This window comes from Triplophysa dalaica, chromosome 12 (assembly GCF_015846415.1).
Source record: "Triplophysa dalaica isolate WHDGS20190420 chromosome 12, ASM1584641v1, whole genome shotgun sequence".
NCBI lineage: Eukaryota > Metazoa > Chordata > Actinopteri > Cypriniformes > Nemacheilidae > Triplophysa > Triplophysa dalaica.
The window spans coordinates 10074196-10095568 of NC_079553.1; the positions used below are offsets into that span (position 1 = coordinate 10074196).

At 38.6% G+C, this 21373-nt stretch overlaps 1 protein-coding gene across 1 annotated transcript; it reads right to left on the bottom strand.

Moving 5' to 3' along the window:
• Nucleotides 1-365: 365 nt before the first annotated feature.
• Nucleotides 366-21364, bottom strand: sntb1 (syntrophin, basic 1). Its single transcript, XM_056762400.1, has 7 exons — nucleotides 20729-21364; nucleotides 14466-14682; nucleotides 9164-9371; nucleotides 5912-6048; nucleotides 4910-5106; nucleotides 1197-1387; nucleotides 366-915 (listed from the first exon to the last, which is right to left on the bottom strand). The coding sequence occupies exons 1-7, from the start codon at nucleotides 21222-21224 to the stop codon at nucleotides 823-825; spliced, it is 1539 nt and encodes a 512-aa protein (XP_056618378.1). The 5' UTR covers nucleotides 21225-21364; the 3' UTR covers nucleotides 366-822.
• Nucleotides 21365-21373: the final 9 nt, after the last annotated feature.

The following is a 21373-nucleotide window of genomic DNA, read 5'->3' on the forward strand; positions in this document are numbered from 1 at the left end:
TGACAGTCTTTCAAAGGCATTTGTGTGCACAGTGACATGAAGTGGAAAATGAAATCCTAACAATGCTTGTGTTAGTGTGCATGCATGCACATAATGCAGTGTTGAATCATGTAGGAATGAACATTGTGTGCCTCCACATTTTGCAGGTCATTGAAACTCTATTTGTATGTGAATACTGTATGAATACAGGAGTCAGGGGGCCTGATCCTGCCTAAATTTTCTTCTTTTGAGAGAAAGCCCCCGTGAAACAAGGCAGTTTGTTGACCAGTACTCTAGCCTTCTGATATTATCAAAAAAAAATCTCAAGTATCAAAACACCAGAAAAAAACACAACAGGACCCTTTTGAGGCTGTTTAACATGTATGTGCATTAATAGAGTTTAAAAACTAGCCTTTCTTTAATCCACAATAGCTGCCAGACAGATGTAAATACACAAAAAGCTGTCATACACACATGTTCCTTCCTTCTCAACATTACATTAATGTTAAAGGTTTAATAAGTGCTCAATACTTTGCCGTCAAGGATGTAGCATGTATTGGACAATACATTCAGTATTGTTTCAGGTCCAATCACAAGTTAGTGTTCATTACATAACTTGATTCATTCTTAGAAAATCAGTTGATGTGAAATCATTTCACTATAATAATTTTTCTGAAAATTACACAGTTTATCATTACTCAAGTGTAAATAAAATCATTCAGAGGTCTGATGTACTACGGCGTCTTTTCCCTCTTTGAGTCGAGTGAGCTCCATCATGTCCCAGTTCTCCCATCTCCATGCTTGGATAATCGCATCATTGTTTCGGACTATAAGAGTTTGATCTCAAGCTACCAATCCAAGCCGTGCAATCTTGGCAGACAGGAAGGAGTGAAGGATAAAGACAATAGGTTTGGGACAGGAGTGCAGGTCCAGTTGCTGTGAATACACAAACAATAAAAGGTATTTAGCAATGAAGGGAAGTTCCTGATGCAACAAACACATGTTGAGAGCAGCAGTCGTGCTAGGACGAGTCCTGTGCTTCCAGAGAAAATCCATTTATCTGTATAGACATGAACAGACTTACTCTTGTTAGGAATTTCAAAGTCAATCTGAAACTTTAGACATTTTATAGATTCGATAATAGCTATAAACGTTGACAGCGTTCAAGCGTAGTTTATTGTTTTGGTCATTTTGTCAGATGCAAGGATGTAACTTACAATTTCCCCTTCGTTTCCCCCGAAATCCAAATACAGGATCCGCACGCCATCGTCTGCAGACATCTTCAGATTTTCAAAGGGGTAGCTAAACAGTGGTTGAGCCAGAGAGCATTCATCTCTATCAGCTATTACTGAAAACCCCCGTTCATAGTGAATAACCAGCCGACAGTCCTGACCTTGATACATACAACCTGAAAGAAAACACAAACGAAAGATTTCAAGGAATAGTTCAAATTGAGTAACTTTTATCGACAGCATGAGAGCAACCTCAAATCAATTTTACACTCCATTAGGATGATGAAATCATAAAACACACATTTACTTTCGTGCATTCGATTTTTGTTCTTCATTCTATTTAAAGCAACTTGCAATACATTCAAACTAGATGACTCTTTCTTCGGAACACAAAAGGAGATATTTTGAGAAATGTCTAAGTGGTTTATGTCCATACAATGGAAGTCAATGGGGTCCAGTGTTGTTTTGTTACCAACATTCTTCAAAATATCGTCTTTTGTGTTCTGCAGGAAGAAAGTCATACAGGTTTGAAATGACATGAGGGTAAATAAATGATAATTTCCTTTAAAAGCACTGATTACATTCAAAACAATCTTTACATACCTACAGTTTAAAACATGTATCATTTTTCATAAACTTTCAAAAAATCTATTAAACACTTTTATGTCTTTGAGCTCATTTCAATTAAGATAAATAACACAAAAACTGCAGAGAAGTGTACAGAATGTGTAAATAAACATGATTAGAGGAACAAAAAACATACAAAAGGTAGAAATAATCGTGAATGATTGACTAAGCTTGAGGGTGCAGCAGAGAGCACGAATGACTTCCATCGCACTGACTTCTATTAAACCTCCCTGTTACATAAACATTTTTCATATCTGGGTGAGATTAAGTAAATGAAACAGATAGACGAGAGGTCAAGCACTGAATATTGTAGCAGCCGTTCTGGGCTCGATCCGAACATGTTCCACCGAGGTGTGAATGAAATACAAGAGAAATCCATCAGCGAGAAAACTGTCCTTTGATACGCCTGATAATTGGTATGTTATTCACCACCGGTATCCTCATCTCAATACCTCCCTGGTTTCATTCAATACATCACAGGAGTCTGTGTATCCACTATCCCTCCTCAAATACATTCAAATACAGCTCACCAGACGCCAAAGGATGTGCGGCAACCTACTGTTACCGTTTCTATTGTGAACGTGCCAGATCCACTTCTGCGTTTCCCTCCATTTGCCCCAATAAAGCTCTTAGAATCGCTCTTTGACTGATAATTGCGATGTTAGTGTGGCTTTTGGATTGAGGGTCTGTGAGAAAGCCCTCTGCCCTCTGTTACAGTCCATTACGCTGATGCAAAAGCATCTTGTCCTGCAATTTACTGAATAAATCTGACATAAAACTCTCACGCATCCTTTAATTGCTCAGTTTGAGAGAGGTTTGCGTTTTCGTGATACTATTCCCACGTTACTCCTCACAATACCGTAACCCTACACCCATCAGAAAAAGTTTGAGCTTCGGGGCCGAGAGAGGCTTTCAGTCTGTCACAAAAATGCCTTCCTTTCACCTCCTGCGTAAGTGCTCCAGTAAAGGAATGTTCAGGTTTGGTCACTTAAACCACAAAAGCTTTGCAATAATGGAGTAACTGTAGGCAATTTATCATGTTTCCAGTGTTTATGTGTATACACTCTACTGGAAGGCTTGACTACCTTTAAACATTGTTCCCACAAACAACACAACACACAGGTTCTATTATAAGCTCTTTGAAGTCATTCATCTTTTTTCTGATGAAATTGAAAAAAAAAGATTGCTTTCAAACATGGTTTTCAAATCATGTCCCTCCCTCCACCATCTCATACTGCAACATCCATCACAAAATCAAAGTCTATGTCAATATTTAACATTGTTGAGGCAGACAAACAGCAATGCTGAAGATGCCACAAAGCAAACAAAGTGTTTAAATATACATATTTACATATAACAAATTATAACAATTGCTGTATTTATTTGTTTAAGAAGCTGTTGTAAGTTCGTAAAGTATTCTAAAATTAATTATGATAGACGGTTTTATTGGAGGCATGCGCTTGGCTCCAAGTTAACTTCTGGTATGGGTTTGTTGATCAGTCTGGCTAGTGGCCAATTATATAACTATTCTACTTTTTATTTAATTTATTTCTATTCATATTTGATTGTATGAAAATTAAATACATTTTTTTTTAATGTTATTGCATAATCATTTTATTAAATGAACAATTTGATCAATGGGTCTTGTAACTGTAGCATTTAAGTTAAGCCAAGTAACGTTTATTCTACTGGTAATCCGAAATAGTTCTGGTTATTGGATATACATACTTTATTTATATACATTTTCTTAATTTTGCAAATTAAAAAATAGAGAGCATCGTAAATCTGTTTCATGGCGAATATAACAAAGAAAAACCGTAATATGTTTCCAGCACTCGTTTGGCCCGAGGGAGTTTCTGTTAATGTTTTCTACGAGCTTATTGGTGTTCAGACTGAAACAGGACTTTGGAGTCTAGTAGTCACAACAGTATAGTCATGACATCATCCAACATTACAAGATCCTCAAAATGAGAAAACAAATCAACTGAGGCAAACTCTCTTTGCAACAGCTTTGAAACCATTCTGAACACAGGTAATGGAATATCAGATCCCAAATGTACTTTTCCCATAAAATCCCAAATATTGGGGAGCTCCAAGATATTGAAGCAAATGAAATTTATTTTTTAAATTAATCTGATCTGCCATTCATAGTGTTGAGGAAGGTCTGCTTTGTTGTGTTTGTGTTGTGCATCTGTTGATCCTCTCAGCAATTATCCTGTTCTCCCAAATGTATTAATTAGAGTTTCAGGGGTGTTGTAACAAGGTCAGGCTATTTTTATTCTTTTTCCTTGAGTAGATCTTCCAAGACAGCTGCGTTTTTCTCAGATTGTTCAAATACGTCACCCATTGCTACAAAATTAATATATATTATTCTGTTGAGCCTCCGTCCACTTGCCTTTCCGACTTCAAAGGTTAAATGAAAATACTCTTAAGAACTGATCTCAGAACTGTGAAACTTTTGATTTCAAGGAAGCAGAAGGGGAAACCGTGAGATATCCAAATAAGGAGCGTCGGTCTCCAGAGGCCAACATGCAGTCCAGATAATTTCCTATCAGTCTGGGCTCAGGGACCGCCGGAGAGCTTCAATTCCCACAATGCTTTGCTCGGTGCCCCTCGCCTGATGCATTGGGACCACACAGGAACTCTGCCATGGCATTCCATTCTAAAAATACACTTTTTTCTTTAATGTCTTCGGTCCAAAACTCAGAAATACTGTAGTGCAGCATAGAACTTCCCAATACAACATTTACAGAAGCCACAGACTTAGAGCAGAGAGCTGAGCTGTATTTATGTTGGCATGCAAGCAGTCGAGCAGCCCAAAATATATCATTTCATTTAAGTACATTTATATCAAAGAAACCACGGCCAAGCATCTAATGTAAACACACAGGAGAGGAAGCCAGATGTATCGTTTTCCGAAAATAGATGCTCTCAGATGTGTCACTTCTAAGAAAAGACAGAAAAGTCATCTGCTTCATAAAAAGACATTTCATTCCAAATGCAAAGACATTTAAAGATCGTATAACCTATAATATACTAGTCTAAGGAGGAAAATCGGGATTCACACTTACTGGTAGTGACCTCTTTGATCATCTCAGCAGATGCATGGCAGCCACTGACAATGTGTCTGGTCCATAGTGAGAGATCTTTGCAGGTCTCCGCCCTGAAGAGGTGGGTTTCGATACCCAATCTGGTTCCAGTCCGTGTGGCAAAGGATAACTCGCTGCCAGGCTGCGGTGAACCTTTATCTGGGCCAGAGTGAACCAGCCTGCATCAGAAACTATCATGAGTGGTTTGACTTACATATAGACCACTGAAGTACAACCAGAGAACTCGCTTCAAACCGACCTACATTCATTATCTGTCAAACAAAGCAATACAAACAATTCTCAAACAATGAACCCTTTGATGCTTGATCTATGAAATCCCTAAAAGTTTAAATGAAGTATCACAGAAATCGCAAAAGACCGTGTTGACAATGAACTGACATGGTTTGGAAAACAACAAACACGGAGTTTCGTGGAAAACTGATATCTTCTCTAAAGACGTCATGCATCTAAGGGTTCAATAGACCCCATATAAAAATGTTTAGTGTCTTCGTTCAGATTTCACACGGGAAGTTCGGCCAAGCCAAGATAAGCTCTAAATGTTTTTGGCCAAAAGTGTGTCTCTACTTTCTACCATTTCGGGACAATCTCAGGGTCAACAAAACACGAAAACGTGCCAGCTGAGCTCGTGATAACTGCTCTATCAGCCCTGGAGTGAGATCTGGGCTGGGGTCCAGTTAAACTTGGACTTGCTTTATCCCTTGTAGTAATAGCTGCTGCCCCATACAGCTTCAACAGCCATTTAACAGCCGTGGCGCTTTCCAACTGGCTCACTTCACGTTTTAACATGCGTTTAAGGCCCAGTTTGGTCAGCCATTCCAATTGGCAGGGAAAATGTATTAGTGTCTACATGTGTGTGTGTGTGCCTTTGTGAGCTGTGTTTATTGAAGGATGTTCAGGTGTATGTATGAAAGAGGAACTAAAAGGCAGAAATAATATATAATGAGTCAGCGTTTGTGTTTGTACCGTGTGGCGAGCAGAGGGTAGGCGTGTGTGGGGCTGAGCCAGTGCTCTCTCATCCGTGGCATACTGTCAAACAACAGCAGGTCTTTCTCCGTCAACACAACAAGCACCTGCTTCCAGCGCTGCCTCTCGCTTTCAGACTGAAACACAAACACACACAACATAAGGAGTTTTACATTCACTCTATTGCTTTTATATTGATTTTCTATTCTCTAGTCTGACCTTAACGGAACAGTTTTCACAAATGTTTATATTGTGAGATAATTTTATCACCCTCTTCCAACCCTGAATGATTTTATTCGTTCTTCACAACCAATATGCTTTAAAACGGTAAATGATGCAGTTAAGGCATGAAGAATGCACACAAGAACATATTAAGACATTAATAGAACTGTTCAACCAACTCATTTCAAACCTGTATGACGTTCTTTCTTCTGCAGAACACAAAAGAAGATATTTTTTGAAGAATGTGCTAACCAAACCCCTTTGACTTCCATTGCATAGACACAACCACTGAGACAGTTCTCAAGATATCTTCTTTTGTGTAACACAAAAGAAAGAGTTACAGTATATACTAATTTTGAACGACATCAGGGTGAAGAAATAACTATTTTTGGTTTTGTGATGAACCATCTCATTTTAAATGATGTTTTTTTACTTTTCAAATCAGTTTTGGTTCCGAAAGACTAAAACAGCATTGTGGGTTTGAAAGACAAAAGGATGAGGAAATAATGACAATTAAACCATTTAAACAAACGTTTGGACATTTATACAGTTTATCAGAACATTTATACATTTATTTATCAAGTGGTTTGAATTTGTCCTCATAATGTAGTTGAACCTGAAACACACCCTGAGCAGCTCGAGTATGGTCATTACATGCCCCGTGATTACATTCGGTTCTAATCCTTCTTCTTTATTTAGAAGAAAATTTTGTATAAAGGTTCATCCATTCAATAAAATGAGACTAACCGCAGTGTAAATCGAATTTGCTCAGTTGTCGGTTTCTAGTAAAGTGCAGACATCTGGTCATTAATTCATTCGTTTGAAAGATTCATAATTTAACTCCATCAAAGTGATAAACCACAGAGATGTGATATCAGGTTCTTGCAGGTAAATACCCTGAGAAAAAAAAATTGAAGCTTCTAAACTGTCCTGAACCATTCTCCAGCTTTGAACTGATACATTGGCGAAATGAGCTCTCATGTCCAGAGGCAACTGTTTGTAAGATGATTTGATAAGCACATTTTATTAAGATGGAATACATAATCCACCCTACCTGCAGATCACCGCAATGAAACAAAGTTTCACATAATTCAACAAATTTAAACCATCAAGCCGACTAAAAGAGGTTTGTCGGCAGCCATGTAAACACTTTAAACTCAACAGAAACTCACAATGAACCCCAATTACTCTCTTAATGCACATTCCTAGTCTTACAATGAATGATTTATCTCTGCACATTATTCTACAGAAAACACTGTTTGTCATCATAACGTTATAACTTTCTCTTTTGCACTTAACTTCTCTTCATTTGCTTTTATGAATCTGTTTGTATAATATCGATCAGATTACTAGATAAGAATAAAAAAACAATTCACAAAGTGCGGATTCTAGCTGTCTAAATAATTTAGGGACAAGCACAGCTAGAAAAAGTTATCTTCACTGCAGACGTTTCCATGACTCTTCAATTTTTCTGATTTACGAACGCCGTTCCACATCGACTTTAAAGAGTTCAGAGCTAAACCTGCTTCAAAATTGAGTTACAGTCCAGAAAGTTTTCCAAATTAAGTTCAGCGCAAGTGTGATGTACTGCTGAAGTTCTTGTCTATGACAGATGGCTCCTCAGTGCTTTGTAGATCGTCTGACGGACTACTCAAATCTTCACAAATCACAGGGCTGCTCTCCAGAGGGTCTGTTTCCTCCAGAAAGCTAAAATGAGACACCCGAGGGGCCGAGTGCGTCACAAGCAGATGCGTGACCACAAACAGGGCCTTGTTATAATCTCGGGCCGTCACACAAGGAAATCTAGCCGCTGTCTGTGGGTATTCGGTAGACTGGAGTTTTTTTCCTATGGTATAATTATTCATGGAGGGTTGGGCAGGTTGGTAATAGGAGACGGTACGAGGGAGCTCTCATTAAAGAGCACACTGAGAAGGGGCTGCCCACAGCCGTGCCATCACAGCAGATCTCCATTAGCCAGCGCTGCCAGACCACAGCTAATGAGACCCCCATGAAAAGAGGATTTAATAGGGGGAGAAACCCGCGGTCACACTGAGAAATGTCATTCTCCATAAATCGCTACAGTAGCGGCAAGAGCAACACTTCTTCAGAGGAACTCTATGTGCCATGTTTCCCAGCAAAACTTCTTTCTCCAACACTGTGTACTCTATAACTATGCTAAACAGGACATGTCGATGCATGTTTAGTACTATTATTATTGGTTTTTAAAGTGAATAAATGCATTTTAATAATCAGCGATAACAAGCCTCTGTGTTCAAATCCCCCACATCCCCCACACTAAACACTCTTTTTTTGTATTTATAAATAAAATTAAAAGTCATCTTCATTCTATAGTATATTCACCAAAGATTGACAAGTTAAACGCAATATTTTCTGATTTAATATTAAACCGATTTAACCTTACATCAAAGCAGAGAGTTTGAGTTAATGCTGGGTTTTGTGTTTCATATCCCTGTGGGTTCAGCTTACTTTTAGCCATATAAAGAAAGTTATCCAAATAACCAGCAAAAGGTTTTAAACGTTATTTAAGTGTAAACCTGCAGATTCCTTCATAACTCTGCTGTCCTTCTGAAACCTTGTATCTCAGAATTTCATGAGAACATTTTTTGTCATAAATCATTATTATTAGTAACCCTATATGTTTGTCACTAGGTTTTGCAAATACAGAATAAAAAATATGGAGTTCTTGTCAACTTTAAAACACAGTATATAATCATTTTAAAAGTACAGTGTATTTCCATATGCTGAAAAACTGTAAATTTGGACATCCGAGGCTTCAAAAGGACAGCGACGATAAGCAAAAATAAAGCCGAGCTGGCATGTAGGTTTATGGGTACGTGTTTCGCAAGCTACATCCCGGCCGCAAGTAATTTCATAAAGTGGCATCAAAAGCTTTTAAACTGTTTGTTCCCACAGTTTCTGTTAAGTAACAGCAACTCATGACATATAATGTATAAGTGAATCACGTTTTTTGTGCACTTATCAAACTCTACACATTCATCAAGTTTTCACCTTTTCCGCCAGCCAACCGAGGTGCCGGATATCTCTGCTGCCGGCAATGCCGTGCCGACCCGCGTGTTCTCCAACTTCTCCGATGACTTTGCTGATGAGGTTTGTGATGGTTGACTGCATCAGGGTAAACCAGGTCTGGGTTGAAGACGTGTCTTTAAAACGCATGACAATTGTATGCTTTGCATCAGGGGAGTGCAGCTCCAGCTGTCTGTACACAAAAACGAGAAAAGGAGCACAATTTAGCTTAGTTTTTAAGAAATTTTGTAACTTCATTTACTCACCCTTAAATCTGCTTAAATTTCCATCTGTTCTTTTGAACACAAAAGAAGATATTTTGATGAACGTAGGAAAGCAAACCGTTCCTGGGCACTTTTGACTACTATGTTAGCCAATGGTGGCCAAGAACTCCTTGGTTTCAAGCATTATTCCAAATATCTTTCTCTGTGTTCATTAGAACACAGACATTTATACAGATTTAGAACAACTTGAGGATGAGTAAATGATAAAAGAATATTTATTTTGGGGGAACGGTCCCAAGACAATCCTTTCATTGATCTATAAATAATCTGGAATAACAAAGTACTACAGGTAGCAGACGGCTAACAAAAATTAGTTCTAAGAACATTTAGCTAACATTACCAATTAGGTTAAGAAAACGTTATTGCGACGAGCAAGGCGGGACGAGAGCCGTGAGGAAAAGAGGAGGGGTCGGTGACGCGAGTGATAATGAGTGTCAGCTGCCCTGCGTCATTCCATCATGGCTCTCGTCCCGCTTTGCTCGTCACAGTTATTTCTGAACGTTTTTGACAATACACTAACAAAAAATATGTTTTTTACCAATGTTTTTTTGCGATCCTTTTGGCGTTACTGCAAAAACATTTTTGATAACCCCGAGATAACTTTAGAGAGCTTAAGTTCTATGATCATCCACTCTTAGGTGGGAAGCTATGAAAACGTTATTTCTGAATGTTTTAAAATTTTCCACTAACAAAGAATAAGACTTTTATACCAGTGTTCTAATAACATTGATAAAATGCTTTTTAAGTATTACGTCACAGACATTTTTGATTACTTTGATAAAAACTAGCTAAGGTTCCTTATCTTATCTTTTAAAGTCATTTCCTGTTAGCTGGGAATGCATATAAACATATGAAACCAGTACTATAAAGTAACTGATAAGAACTGTACAGAAAAAGTACTGTAAACATTATCTGTGACTGTAAGTTCACTATATTTGAGACACATGGCATTTTCTGAAGCGATACAACAGCTTTCTGTCAAGAAAAGGCTAAATCACTTTAGGTTGAACTGTTCCTTTAAGAAATAATTCAAAAATAATATGTAAAATATGCTGGCATGTAAGTTATTGAAGTTATAGAAAAACAATTATTGCTTCTATAAAAGGATTCATGTGATGAAATGGAAAATGCTCAAATTTCTGTCTCAGTTGAGAGATCATCAACTTCAAAGTTGGCAAAAACCACAAGTCAGAGTCAATTATAAAAAGCTCTCGAGTCAACATTTAGCACCAGAAAATCAGATGCGGAGGGTTCAAACAGAGTCATGCATCACTTCAGCTACAGGAAGTTTACAGAGATAAATGCTCCTCTCATACATCATCTCCAGCAGGAATCTTACAATCCACAAAATCATTTTCAGGTGCTCTCTGCTAGTAAAAATAGACTCTACTTTCATGAAGACAGAGAGTTTGGAGGGGTTGAGGGGAGGTGGAGACAGAGCACAGATGGAGCTGCTGTGTTTGCAGTAGTTTGGAGAAAAATGCTTTCTGGATGAAGCCCAAAGAGCGCTCCCCTTTACGGCTATAACTGGAAGAATTACACGACTAATGCCTGTGCCTCATTTAGGAAGTGTAATAAACAAGTGAATGTTTCAGTGCCTTTTGTGGTCAGATGAGATCACTCCGACCAATCACAACACAACAGCACAACCAACAAAGACCAGATGGAAAGATATATCTGAGGAATATCGTCTACCTCAAACCATCAGTCATTCACATCCAATCACCTCCCCACTTACATTTCCACTGTGGACCATCAAAACAGTCCCATACAAGCAAAACAACAGAGAGTGGGGCTTCTACTTTTATTCCTGATAGATTTGAGATAAGAATATGGCAGGAATCATATGACAGTCTGGCATCTGAGGTAAGCCATGTATGTCTGCTGTGTTGGTAGAGCTCCGCAGGAGCACCAAAGTGATGGATGGACTATTAGACACGGGACACAATGGGTGTAAATTGAAAACAGAGCCTGAGGGCGAGAGCTGACAATTTAGCAGTCAGCCTGCAGAGAGCTCCAGATTGACAGTTTTTGGTCCAACTGTCTTCCTATCAGTCTCGCTCTCAATATACACCTGTGCAAGAGAAATAATGTATTCTGGGCTGAGACGTTTCAGACGGAGTCTGAAGACCATTTCATTTACTGAGAGAAAACAATGCAGAAATCTATCAGGGTGAGGTGTGTTAAACATATGGATGGCATGCAGTGTTTTAAGAGGGATGTCAAAACACATCTCAGCGCTAGTGTGTCAGCTTTGACGCACTTCCTGTGTAATGTTATGGTTAGTTGTATGACAGACCACAGCTTTGTTTCATTGTTAATGTACAATACAGTGCAAAACATTTGCTTTCAGAACTAGAATAAGACATTTAGAGATGCACCGATACTATATTTATTGATACCGATTATTCAGCAGTGATAACTGCCGATACTGATAGTTATTTGAACTCACATTAACTAATGTCTAAAAGGTTAAATTAATATTTCTTAACTTTCTAAATGTTATTTATTATATCATGACTAGTAATATTAAACAAAAATGACCTGTCCTCTTTTAAATTACAGGATATATCGGACCCGGGGTCTCATTTATAAAACTGTGCGTAGGATCCTTCCTAAAAGTGTACGTGCGCCTGAAAGCTAAAATAGCGTACGCCACAAAGTATTCAGACTTAAAAAAAACCTGTAAGCAATGCTTGCTTTATAAATCACGTGCAAGTTTGGCTACGTGAATCTGCCTCATATCCCGCCCTATACACGTCCATTTTTTACCATAAATAGTCAATGCAAAGCACCTCATGAATGCCGTTTCGTATATAATAATGAGCCTGCCATTCAATCCGCTTGTTAAGCCTGACGTCACGCACCATAATGGACATACCGTTTCTGGGTCCAACCGCTATTAGATGACATAAAATAAAAATGAAGTAAATCTGCTGAAAACCCCCGATCCCATGGCCACACATGCGAATCACTGCAATTCACAAAATAATAATTGTTGTAATTACTAATAGTATTTATATAGAATTATATTAAAGCCAAAGAAGGTCTCTGCAGCATTTATACTGATCATTAACACCGCATTAAAATCACATCATTAATTAGTAGTGTCCTTCACCTGAGATTAAACTTGAAGACATAATTGTAAAAGACGAATGTTTATTCATTTCAGTTTTGTTATGAACACCATAATTGTTAGGACCGATAACATGGACATAAAGAGAAATGATTGGGCGAGGGCTTAATGGCTGTATGTCCAGACTTTGAAATTTGATGATTATGCCAAGTTATATAGTTATTCTGCAGTTATCGTGTTTGATGCTCTCCTATTCCATGCAATCGGGCCATCCCCTCCTCATGCGCTCATAGTGTGATGGTGAGACAGCGATGATTAAATATTAAGATTGAAATTTTATTTAGGATTTCAGTTGGATTTTACAAGAACGTGCAAACAATTATCACTCAACACAAGTGCAAATAACTTCTCAACTCAGCGAGACCCATTTCCCTGCACAGTTTAGCCCCGCCTCTGAAAATACACCTGAAAAGCTAATCAGCGACTTCTGGAAAAGACGCGCTTAAATTAATGTGGGGCTGCACAGATTGTGTGGCATATCGCATTAAAGTACAGAGAACGATTCAAATGCGTATGGAGCAATCTGCACTTGAATAACTGTCGCGGTACTTAAATATCATACTGATAGATTTGCGCAGCGCCACATTAAATTGAATGCATCTATTCCTGAAGACGTTGATTAGCTTGTTCAGGTGTTTTATATCAGAGTTGGGGCTAAACTCGGCAGGAAAATGGATCTCGCGGGCCAGAGTTGAGAACCACTGTATTAGACACTTAAAATTGCAAAAATGAAAGTGTCAGAACAAAAGATGCATTCTATCTAAAAGTAAATGCTCACCAAGACCTGCCTAAAACGCCTCGTGTAACCACACGTTCACAAATCTACGTCAGTTCGCGGTATGATTTGACTAAGACTGCCCAAATGTATACGGCACGTTAGTAAGATGGGCGTACCTGTCAGTACAACCTGATGTTTCAAATATGGTAAAAGGCGATACATTTCCGTCACAAGCTTGCTGTATTCGACCAATCACTAACCACTGGTTAACTGGCCAATCATAGCACACCTTGCTTTTCAGATTGCCTCTCTCGTTTCAGAGAGGCTGGGCAAAGCGGAGATACAAACTTGCACAGTATGTAGAAAATACAGCGCTTTTTAACCTTAAATCATGTATAAACATCACCCCTTTAAACTATCGCCCAATAGTGTGAAAAATCCCTTTTATCGACCAATACCGATTATTGGCCAATATATCTGTGCACCTCCAAAAACACGTGTTATAAAACCTATGTATTCTTAAATGTGAAATATAAATAAGATTCTGCTTTCTTTCGGTTTTATCACAAATGCATAATACCTGTACATGAATGCTACAGTTACATTTTTACTTAAGGATGGAAGGTAAATGTATTTTTCTGGCTGTCTTGAGCACTCTAGAAACTGAGACATACTTTGAAGTCATTGTTGACATAGGCTTTGATGTTGTCCTCCATCACTTTCTGAAAACATGAAGGTTCCTCCGTTGAAAAGCTAAGGACACTACTACTCTTCGCACATCAAACGTCCGCAAAGACGGAGTCAGGCAACAGGATAAAGCATTAGTTAAGCCGCTTGTGCGAAGTGCATTACCAGGGCGGTCACATTCACCCTGTGAATAATGAGACCCCTTACTGTTAACAAAGAGATTGTAGGAAACATTTCTAATCAGTTCCTCCGGCATCTTTAACAAGCACTACAAAAGAAAATGTAAGCAATCCCCAGAGTAACGTGCAAAGTTTCGACGAGAAAAACTTTTTTATTAAATGCTGAATGCAGTATGTTGACAATCAATCAGGTTTTGAATATTAATTAGATTTAAGCTTGTTTGTGTAATTGCCGCAAGGTTTGCTACATTCCTGTAATCCATATATTGAATGTGAGCTGTACCTGTTTTCTGGGTCAGGGACAGTCATGCTGCGGCTGATGTAGCACATTTTGAGGGAGATGTATCGGCGGTCGCCCTGTATCGATAGCGAGAGGGGGTTGGGAGTTTCAGAGTGAGGGCTGCCAAGACGTGGTGACTCAGGCGGAGGGGTCTCCCAGCCAATCTCAGACACCGGTGACCCTTTTTTCACATATGGGGTGGCTTCCCGCATATACTTAACTGGAACACAAAAATGTGAGAACATGTGAGTATCTGAACCATCCATGCATTCACAAACTTCACACAATATAGTCAAAGGACACTTTCTTTTGTTAAACAGGTTTGTCTATTCCAGTCATTCCTACGAAACAGCCGCATTGGCACACAATGCAAAGACAGTAGGGTGGATTGTGTTCATCCAGCTTTGATGCAGCAGTTTGCGGAGAGCTTTTTCTGTCAAAATGACCCAGTCAAGTTCTTAGACACCAGATAGACTGAATGTCTCTAAATAAACCTCATGAAGGCCCACTGCTTTATTTTGTGAGTATATATACTCAAGAGTTACTGAGACGAAACATCTCTAAAAGTAAATTTTTCCATTAAACATGTGCATTGGACCATAGCCAGTCAAAAGTGAAAGCAGGAAACCCCTACGCAAACCACATCACGCTGGCAGCTGTCCTGCCGGAGGAAATCAATTCACCACTCATTTGCATAGTATCTTATTTCATTGTCGGACGATTTCTGCTGTATTCACGGCGGGGCAATGAACCTGAGGGTGAAGAACCTACAAATGAACCTGCTGATAAGGTGCAATAAAGAGATTACATATAACTACCATGAGTCTCAAGCAAACTTCACGCTGAGGGCCAATTATCCCAATGCAGTATGACAGCCTAATCTTTACCGGATCCTTCTGACTACGAGAGCATTTTGGACGTCATCACTACAGATGTTTCACAACACTAGAGGTATTTCACAATTACCTGTAAAGAAAAGACGGAATGTGCTGTTTGGCATGACATCAGCATGTCTTGTGTAGGCCAGTAGTGTTCTACATAAATGAGTCTCGACATGCACATTATAGAAGTGAGAAAACAATGACTGAATTTAGATTTTTTGGTGGATGAACTATTACTTCACAGAGTACACAAGTAGGGATTTTGAAGGTCCAACTTTGGTTTATTGAGTGTCCAAAAACAAGTTTATGTACGTAGAAGGTGAAAAAATACTATGATTTCATAATAATAGGTAGTTATTCTTACCTTACTTCTTGACTAACTCTCAAATTATTCGATCAGCGATTCATCTGTCTAATCCCCTCCTATCCGGTAGCCTAGTCTGATGTGATTGGTCGGATTGTCTAGTCTGCTGTGATTGGTCGGATTGTCTAGTCTGCTGTGATTGGTCTACCGCGAATAAGGCTCATGAGCTACGGTGTATGGGGGAGAAGAGTCAAGTTTTCGCGCCGCGGGCAGTCCTAGTAAAACGTAGGCTGGGACTATACGTAGTGACGTACATCTGCGCCGGTTCGCGAATCGGACCAGGGACAAACCGTTTGGGTGATTCTGAGTCAACTTCCTTTTTTTCAAGCCAATGACTTATTATTATTATTCAATCACCTTTGGATTTAAAACTTGGCAGACTGTTTACCTTTAAACACAGCAACATTACACACTTCATGCAATGTAACTCATGATCTCAAGTTATGTACTCTTTAAGAAAATGAATAATGTCTAAAAAAGTGTAAGAAGAACACTTCTCAATACTCAACACAATTTCAATTTGAGTACAGATGCACACTTTAGGAAGGACTTTTCCGATAAGGATTTTATAAAACATATCATTTGGATGTTTACCGTTTACAGAGACGCTCCGTGTCAATTAATGTTGTGCTCCTATAGTTCGTTTTGTATGGCATTATGTCAGCAGGGCAAAGATATTGGCTTTGATTCCCTTTAAACATACCAATAAAATGTACCTTTAAGGTGCTGTGTAATTTTTTGAAGGATCAAGTGATAAAAAGGCTATATGATATACATAACTATGTGTTCAGAGGTGTATAAAGACCACACATAATCAAGCGTTGCATTTTTATAACCTTAGAATGAGCTATTTGTATCTACATACACCCTTTGCATGGAATTGGCCATGTTGTTTCAACATAAGCCCTAAATGGACAAACTGCGCTTTTCGTAATAACGTTATCGTATTATATATTACCTTAACCTCCTTTGGCAAAGAAATGAAAATGTGACGACATCCTGGCCCTCTGTTAGCCTCCATAGTGCAGCCTCAATTCACAACCTCTTCACTAGATGACGCAAATTTTCATTCCCTGGTCCTTTAAATGCCTTGCAAGTTGCTTCATATTAGTGTCTCCCAAATCATAAAATGTAAAAATTGATAAACATGTTACATGTATCCTTAACTGAAAAAACACATAGTAACAAAATCAGGATAACCAACACGAGGAAATGATTCAGAATGCAGTGTCGACGGCTCACATATACTTTACTGTAATGGTGTGCTTCAGGGTCAAGGATTCGTTGAGCTATTGCATAAAACATCACTACTCAGAACTTCAGAGTCCACCACACAGCAGGTGAAACTCCTTTGGCTAAGAGCTGCTGTAGTCCTTTATCCTCAAGGACAAGCTATAAGTGCAGTTACAAACACACGCTTATGAGAGCACTTCCTGTGTTCTACAAAGAAACAGGTAGTTACACCTTATCTTACCAAAAAGTCGATTTAAAAGTTAATTCAGTGACCTTCAACGTGTGTGATACACAAATATTTTGTATCTCATGTGTGTTTTGTCATAAAAAGAAGTTCCTGGTTTCCATGAGAACTTTGTAATTGCATTCCAATTTCATCTGGAATGATCGTGAAAATGATCAATAAGAGCTGCTGAAGTGTGTTTGTTGTATTTTGCCTCCAGCGGCCACTATTATTCCATCTTTTATTGCAAAAGAGTCCGTGAGAGAGGCAATTTATGTATTTTCTTGAACATTTTCGTGGGATGTTAATAGCTCTCATTATGATATGCACTCTAGGGAGAAGTTGGTTCAAGTGCAACAGCTGAGAGCTGCTGCCTGATACGGGTGAACGTCAATGGGGGTCTGAAAATCTGTGCACAAATTAAAATCTGTCATTTATGCTGGTATTGTTTTTCTTTTGAAAAAACAAACGCAGTTCCGCCACTGTGGTAGTAAAACATTAATAACTTTGTTTGCAAGTGCTATTGAATTTTAAACAGTGAATATTTACCTTTCTTATTTAAACACGTCATGGTCACATTTCGGTAAAACTGAAACCACATGAAATGGTCATGGAAGTAAACCAGTTCTGCTTGTCTTATGTTTAAATATTTCAGTTCTCGATGTGTCGAGACGGCTACCCATCAAAGGAATGTGAAGAATTCAGTCTCGTTTTATATTGTACATCTAGTGGCATCAAGATTTTAAATGTTATCACTTTATATGTTTTCAACTTCCCTTAACCATTAACTAAGATAAACAGCTATTGGAATGAACAAAAGAATGTCTGAGCTTGGATGAATTGCATGTGTTGTCCTTTTATCTAGTGCATGATATTAGTGTTGTTCACTACACATGTTCCTCTTTCTCTGTAAAAAAATCATCCTTTCAATTAATCTCTCATGCCACTACTTCATTATTTTATGTACTGAATATGTGAGAGAAAAAAAACAAAAAAATAGTGATACATTGTGGGAATGATTTTTTTTGTGCATTTGGCTAATGATTCTTTCTTCTGTTAGAAACTGAAAATTGTAATGTTTGCACGATCATGCTTTGAAACACAAGAGATTTTGCTTAGACTTTCAGAATGTTTTATATAAATTCTTCAATGGAAGGCCTTTACTTACTGCTGTAATAAACAGAAATTATAGATTAAAGTATATCTATGTATTCAAATGCTCGAATACAATATTTTCAATGCATCTCCTGACTAGTAATATTCATTTCTATGCAATTACTTTTTGCACAATAGAGAATGTTGTAAGACGCTCAGTGTCTCAATACTGAATTCATAAATGCAATGTGTATGCAAGGGGCTTTTTGTGCACTTTAGTCATTTTGAAAACGGTCAGCTTCATTGTAGGCCTGGATTGTGAAAAATGTGAATGTTGCTGAAAGAGACAGAAAGGGGGCTTTTATGAATTTGACAGGAAAACTGTTCATTTCACTGAAGTCCTAAAATAAGAATTGTTTTTTTTCTTCTGACGCATACAAATAGACCTCTTCGGGTGAAGTCAACAATGATAGTTTAACGCTGGTCCAGAAGGAATACTGTTTCTGTTCTTTTACCATTAAAATATCATTGTTTATACCATTATACTATTTTTATGTTAAATTTGTAAAACAAATATCATTAAGATTGAATTATATAGCCTATGAAAGATTACAAAAACTAATAACAAATCAATAAAAACGGATTGCCTGAAACTGCATCTATTTTCCGTATTCCCAGTGTGCTTGACTTCACTACTATCTCTGAAATTTTCCCAGAGACGTCGACTAGTCGTCCTCCAGGACAAATGTGTTTCTTACAAAGGACATAAGGCAACCTTTAACAAAACAACTTTTGATTGACAGTGGTTCAAAACAACACCACAGCAATGCAAGTTGGATTCGGTAGATTTGCAAGAGTAGAAGAATGTGCAAATATTTCTGGTATGAACTGTCAAAGTGAATTATTCAAAGAACTCAAATCCCAAGCTCAGGGAAATCTCCGGAGTATGAATTTGATATGCAAAAATTCTCTCGCTCAAGCAAAATTAGTAAGACAGCGTGTTGGACATGCATTGGCTGATTTATTGGACGCTCTGGTTGCTTTGGCTGAAATTTGTGTTATTATTTTCAAACTATGCACTAAATTGACCTAGATAGTAAAACCAGCTGGAATCTTTTGACGCAAATAAGAATTAGCAACGCTGGTGGAAGGTTTCATCAAAGTATAAAAAGCCTACAACCAGTGTCTTGATGATTACATATACCTGGATACGTAAAAATGGATGCATATAACATCAAAATCTTTATTTTTGTTATGTTTCATAAAACATGATTGAGTACTGTTTGTTTGATATTATACTGCTGGACAAATTATTTTAATGTATACATTTTGGAGCAACCAATATACTTCTTCTATTCACAAAGAAACCTGATCTAATCTGATATGTGCGGTCATAGGTGATTGAGTTTATGCAGATATGCTGGAACTGCAAATGCAGAAATGAAAACAGTTTCACCCACTGTTCTTCCCCACAGCAGAATGACAAGGTCCTATTTAAATTCTTTATAGAAGGTGAGGTGACCCTGTCCAATCTGACCCTCTGGTGGGTGTTCACAGCAATATACCTGAATATCATAAAGGCTGTATAGAGCTGATATGAAGTTTCCCGCAGCTCTAAACAGCAAACACAACAAATACAATACGTCCAATGAAACTGACTCACTCAGTATAACCGTATTTTATAAACTGACCCACCTTAACATTACCAAACTACACTCTCTAACAATGTTGAGCCACAGGTCACAAATACTTATTGTAAAATACACAATATCTTACTAAAGAACACTTTCTCCCAATGAATGTATGGTAAATTGAAATTCACCTCTTGATTTCTGTTAATGTATAACCTATTTTGATATCTGCAAAATAGCACCATATCTGCACTGTGTACAGTAGTACATGATTAGTGTGCTATGTATTTTAATAGGTTTATGAACAAATAATATGCCAGATGACTCCTGAGATAGGCGCAGGCTCCCCGTGACCCGAGGTAGTTCGGATAAGCGGTAGAAAATGGATGGATGGATGGATGGATGGATGGATGAACAAATAATTACAAGTTCAATATTTGTCTGCATTGTGCATTTGTTTCAATGCTCACGTGTTTCTGTCTATCCATGTTTCAAATATCAGCTATAGGCCTACTGTGAAAACCTTTAACACCATCCTCGAGACCTGCAAAATTATTAACTTTCCAAGTGTTTTTATCATTCACTTACAGTGACTTTCTTATCTTTTTCAATCTCAAAGGTTCATCATCCTTTTCACAGTAGCCTACTAGAAGGTACAAACGCCTCCTTCGCGTAACGTTACACCTGGTGAAGGTGTGTAGTGGAGTGCACGGGGTGTGTGTTGTTCACTACTGTACTTCTTAAAAGTCTATTGAACTACTTCGAGTCTCACCAACAGGTGACTCTACCCCTGATACACCCCTAGATTGAACAATCTCTTTAAAAAGTTTTCTCCTTACCTTCCAGCGCAACTTCTCTGCCTGCTTTCTTCAGCACCTGCACCGCCTCGTCGTGCGTGGCGTCCCGCAGATTGATCGCGTTAACGGACAGGATCGCGTCTCCGACGTAAAGCGCTTGCGTTTGATCCGCAGCCAGACCCTTAAAGATCTTACTAATAAGAATGGGCATCTTATTCTCCTTCCCACCTTTAATACTGATACCCAGTCCTCCGACCTCCTGTTTGGCCACTTTGACGCATCTTTTTCGGTTCGCGATCGCTTCGGGCACTTGGGAATCCGCGTACGGACTCCTGGGACTGTCCGGGTGATCGTAAGAGCCGTTAGTGGTGATGCCGTTTAGGTTAACGTCGGGCTCTCCGGAGGGATCCTCGCAGCTGAGCGTCAGAGACTCGTCGCTTAAACTCGCGAACACCGCGTGCCATCGCTCCCGCACCAGCACCTCCACACACGCGCTTCTCTGCGCTCTGTTCCCGCAAAGCGCCGATGCTACCGCCATCTTTGAAGCATTCTTAAAATGCCATGTGATTTCATACACGAGCACAGGACTTTACCCTCGTACAGGGGAAAGTTGTGCTTCAGGTTGAATTGTTTCAGCCTTTCTAAGCTCCCCGTGCATATCCTCTTTGGGTGGAGCAACAGTGTGAG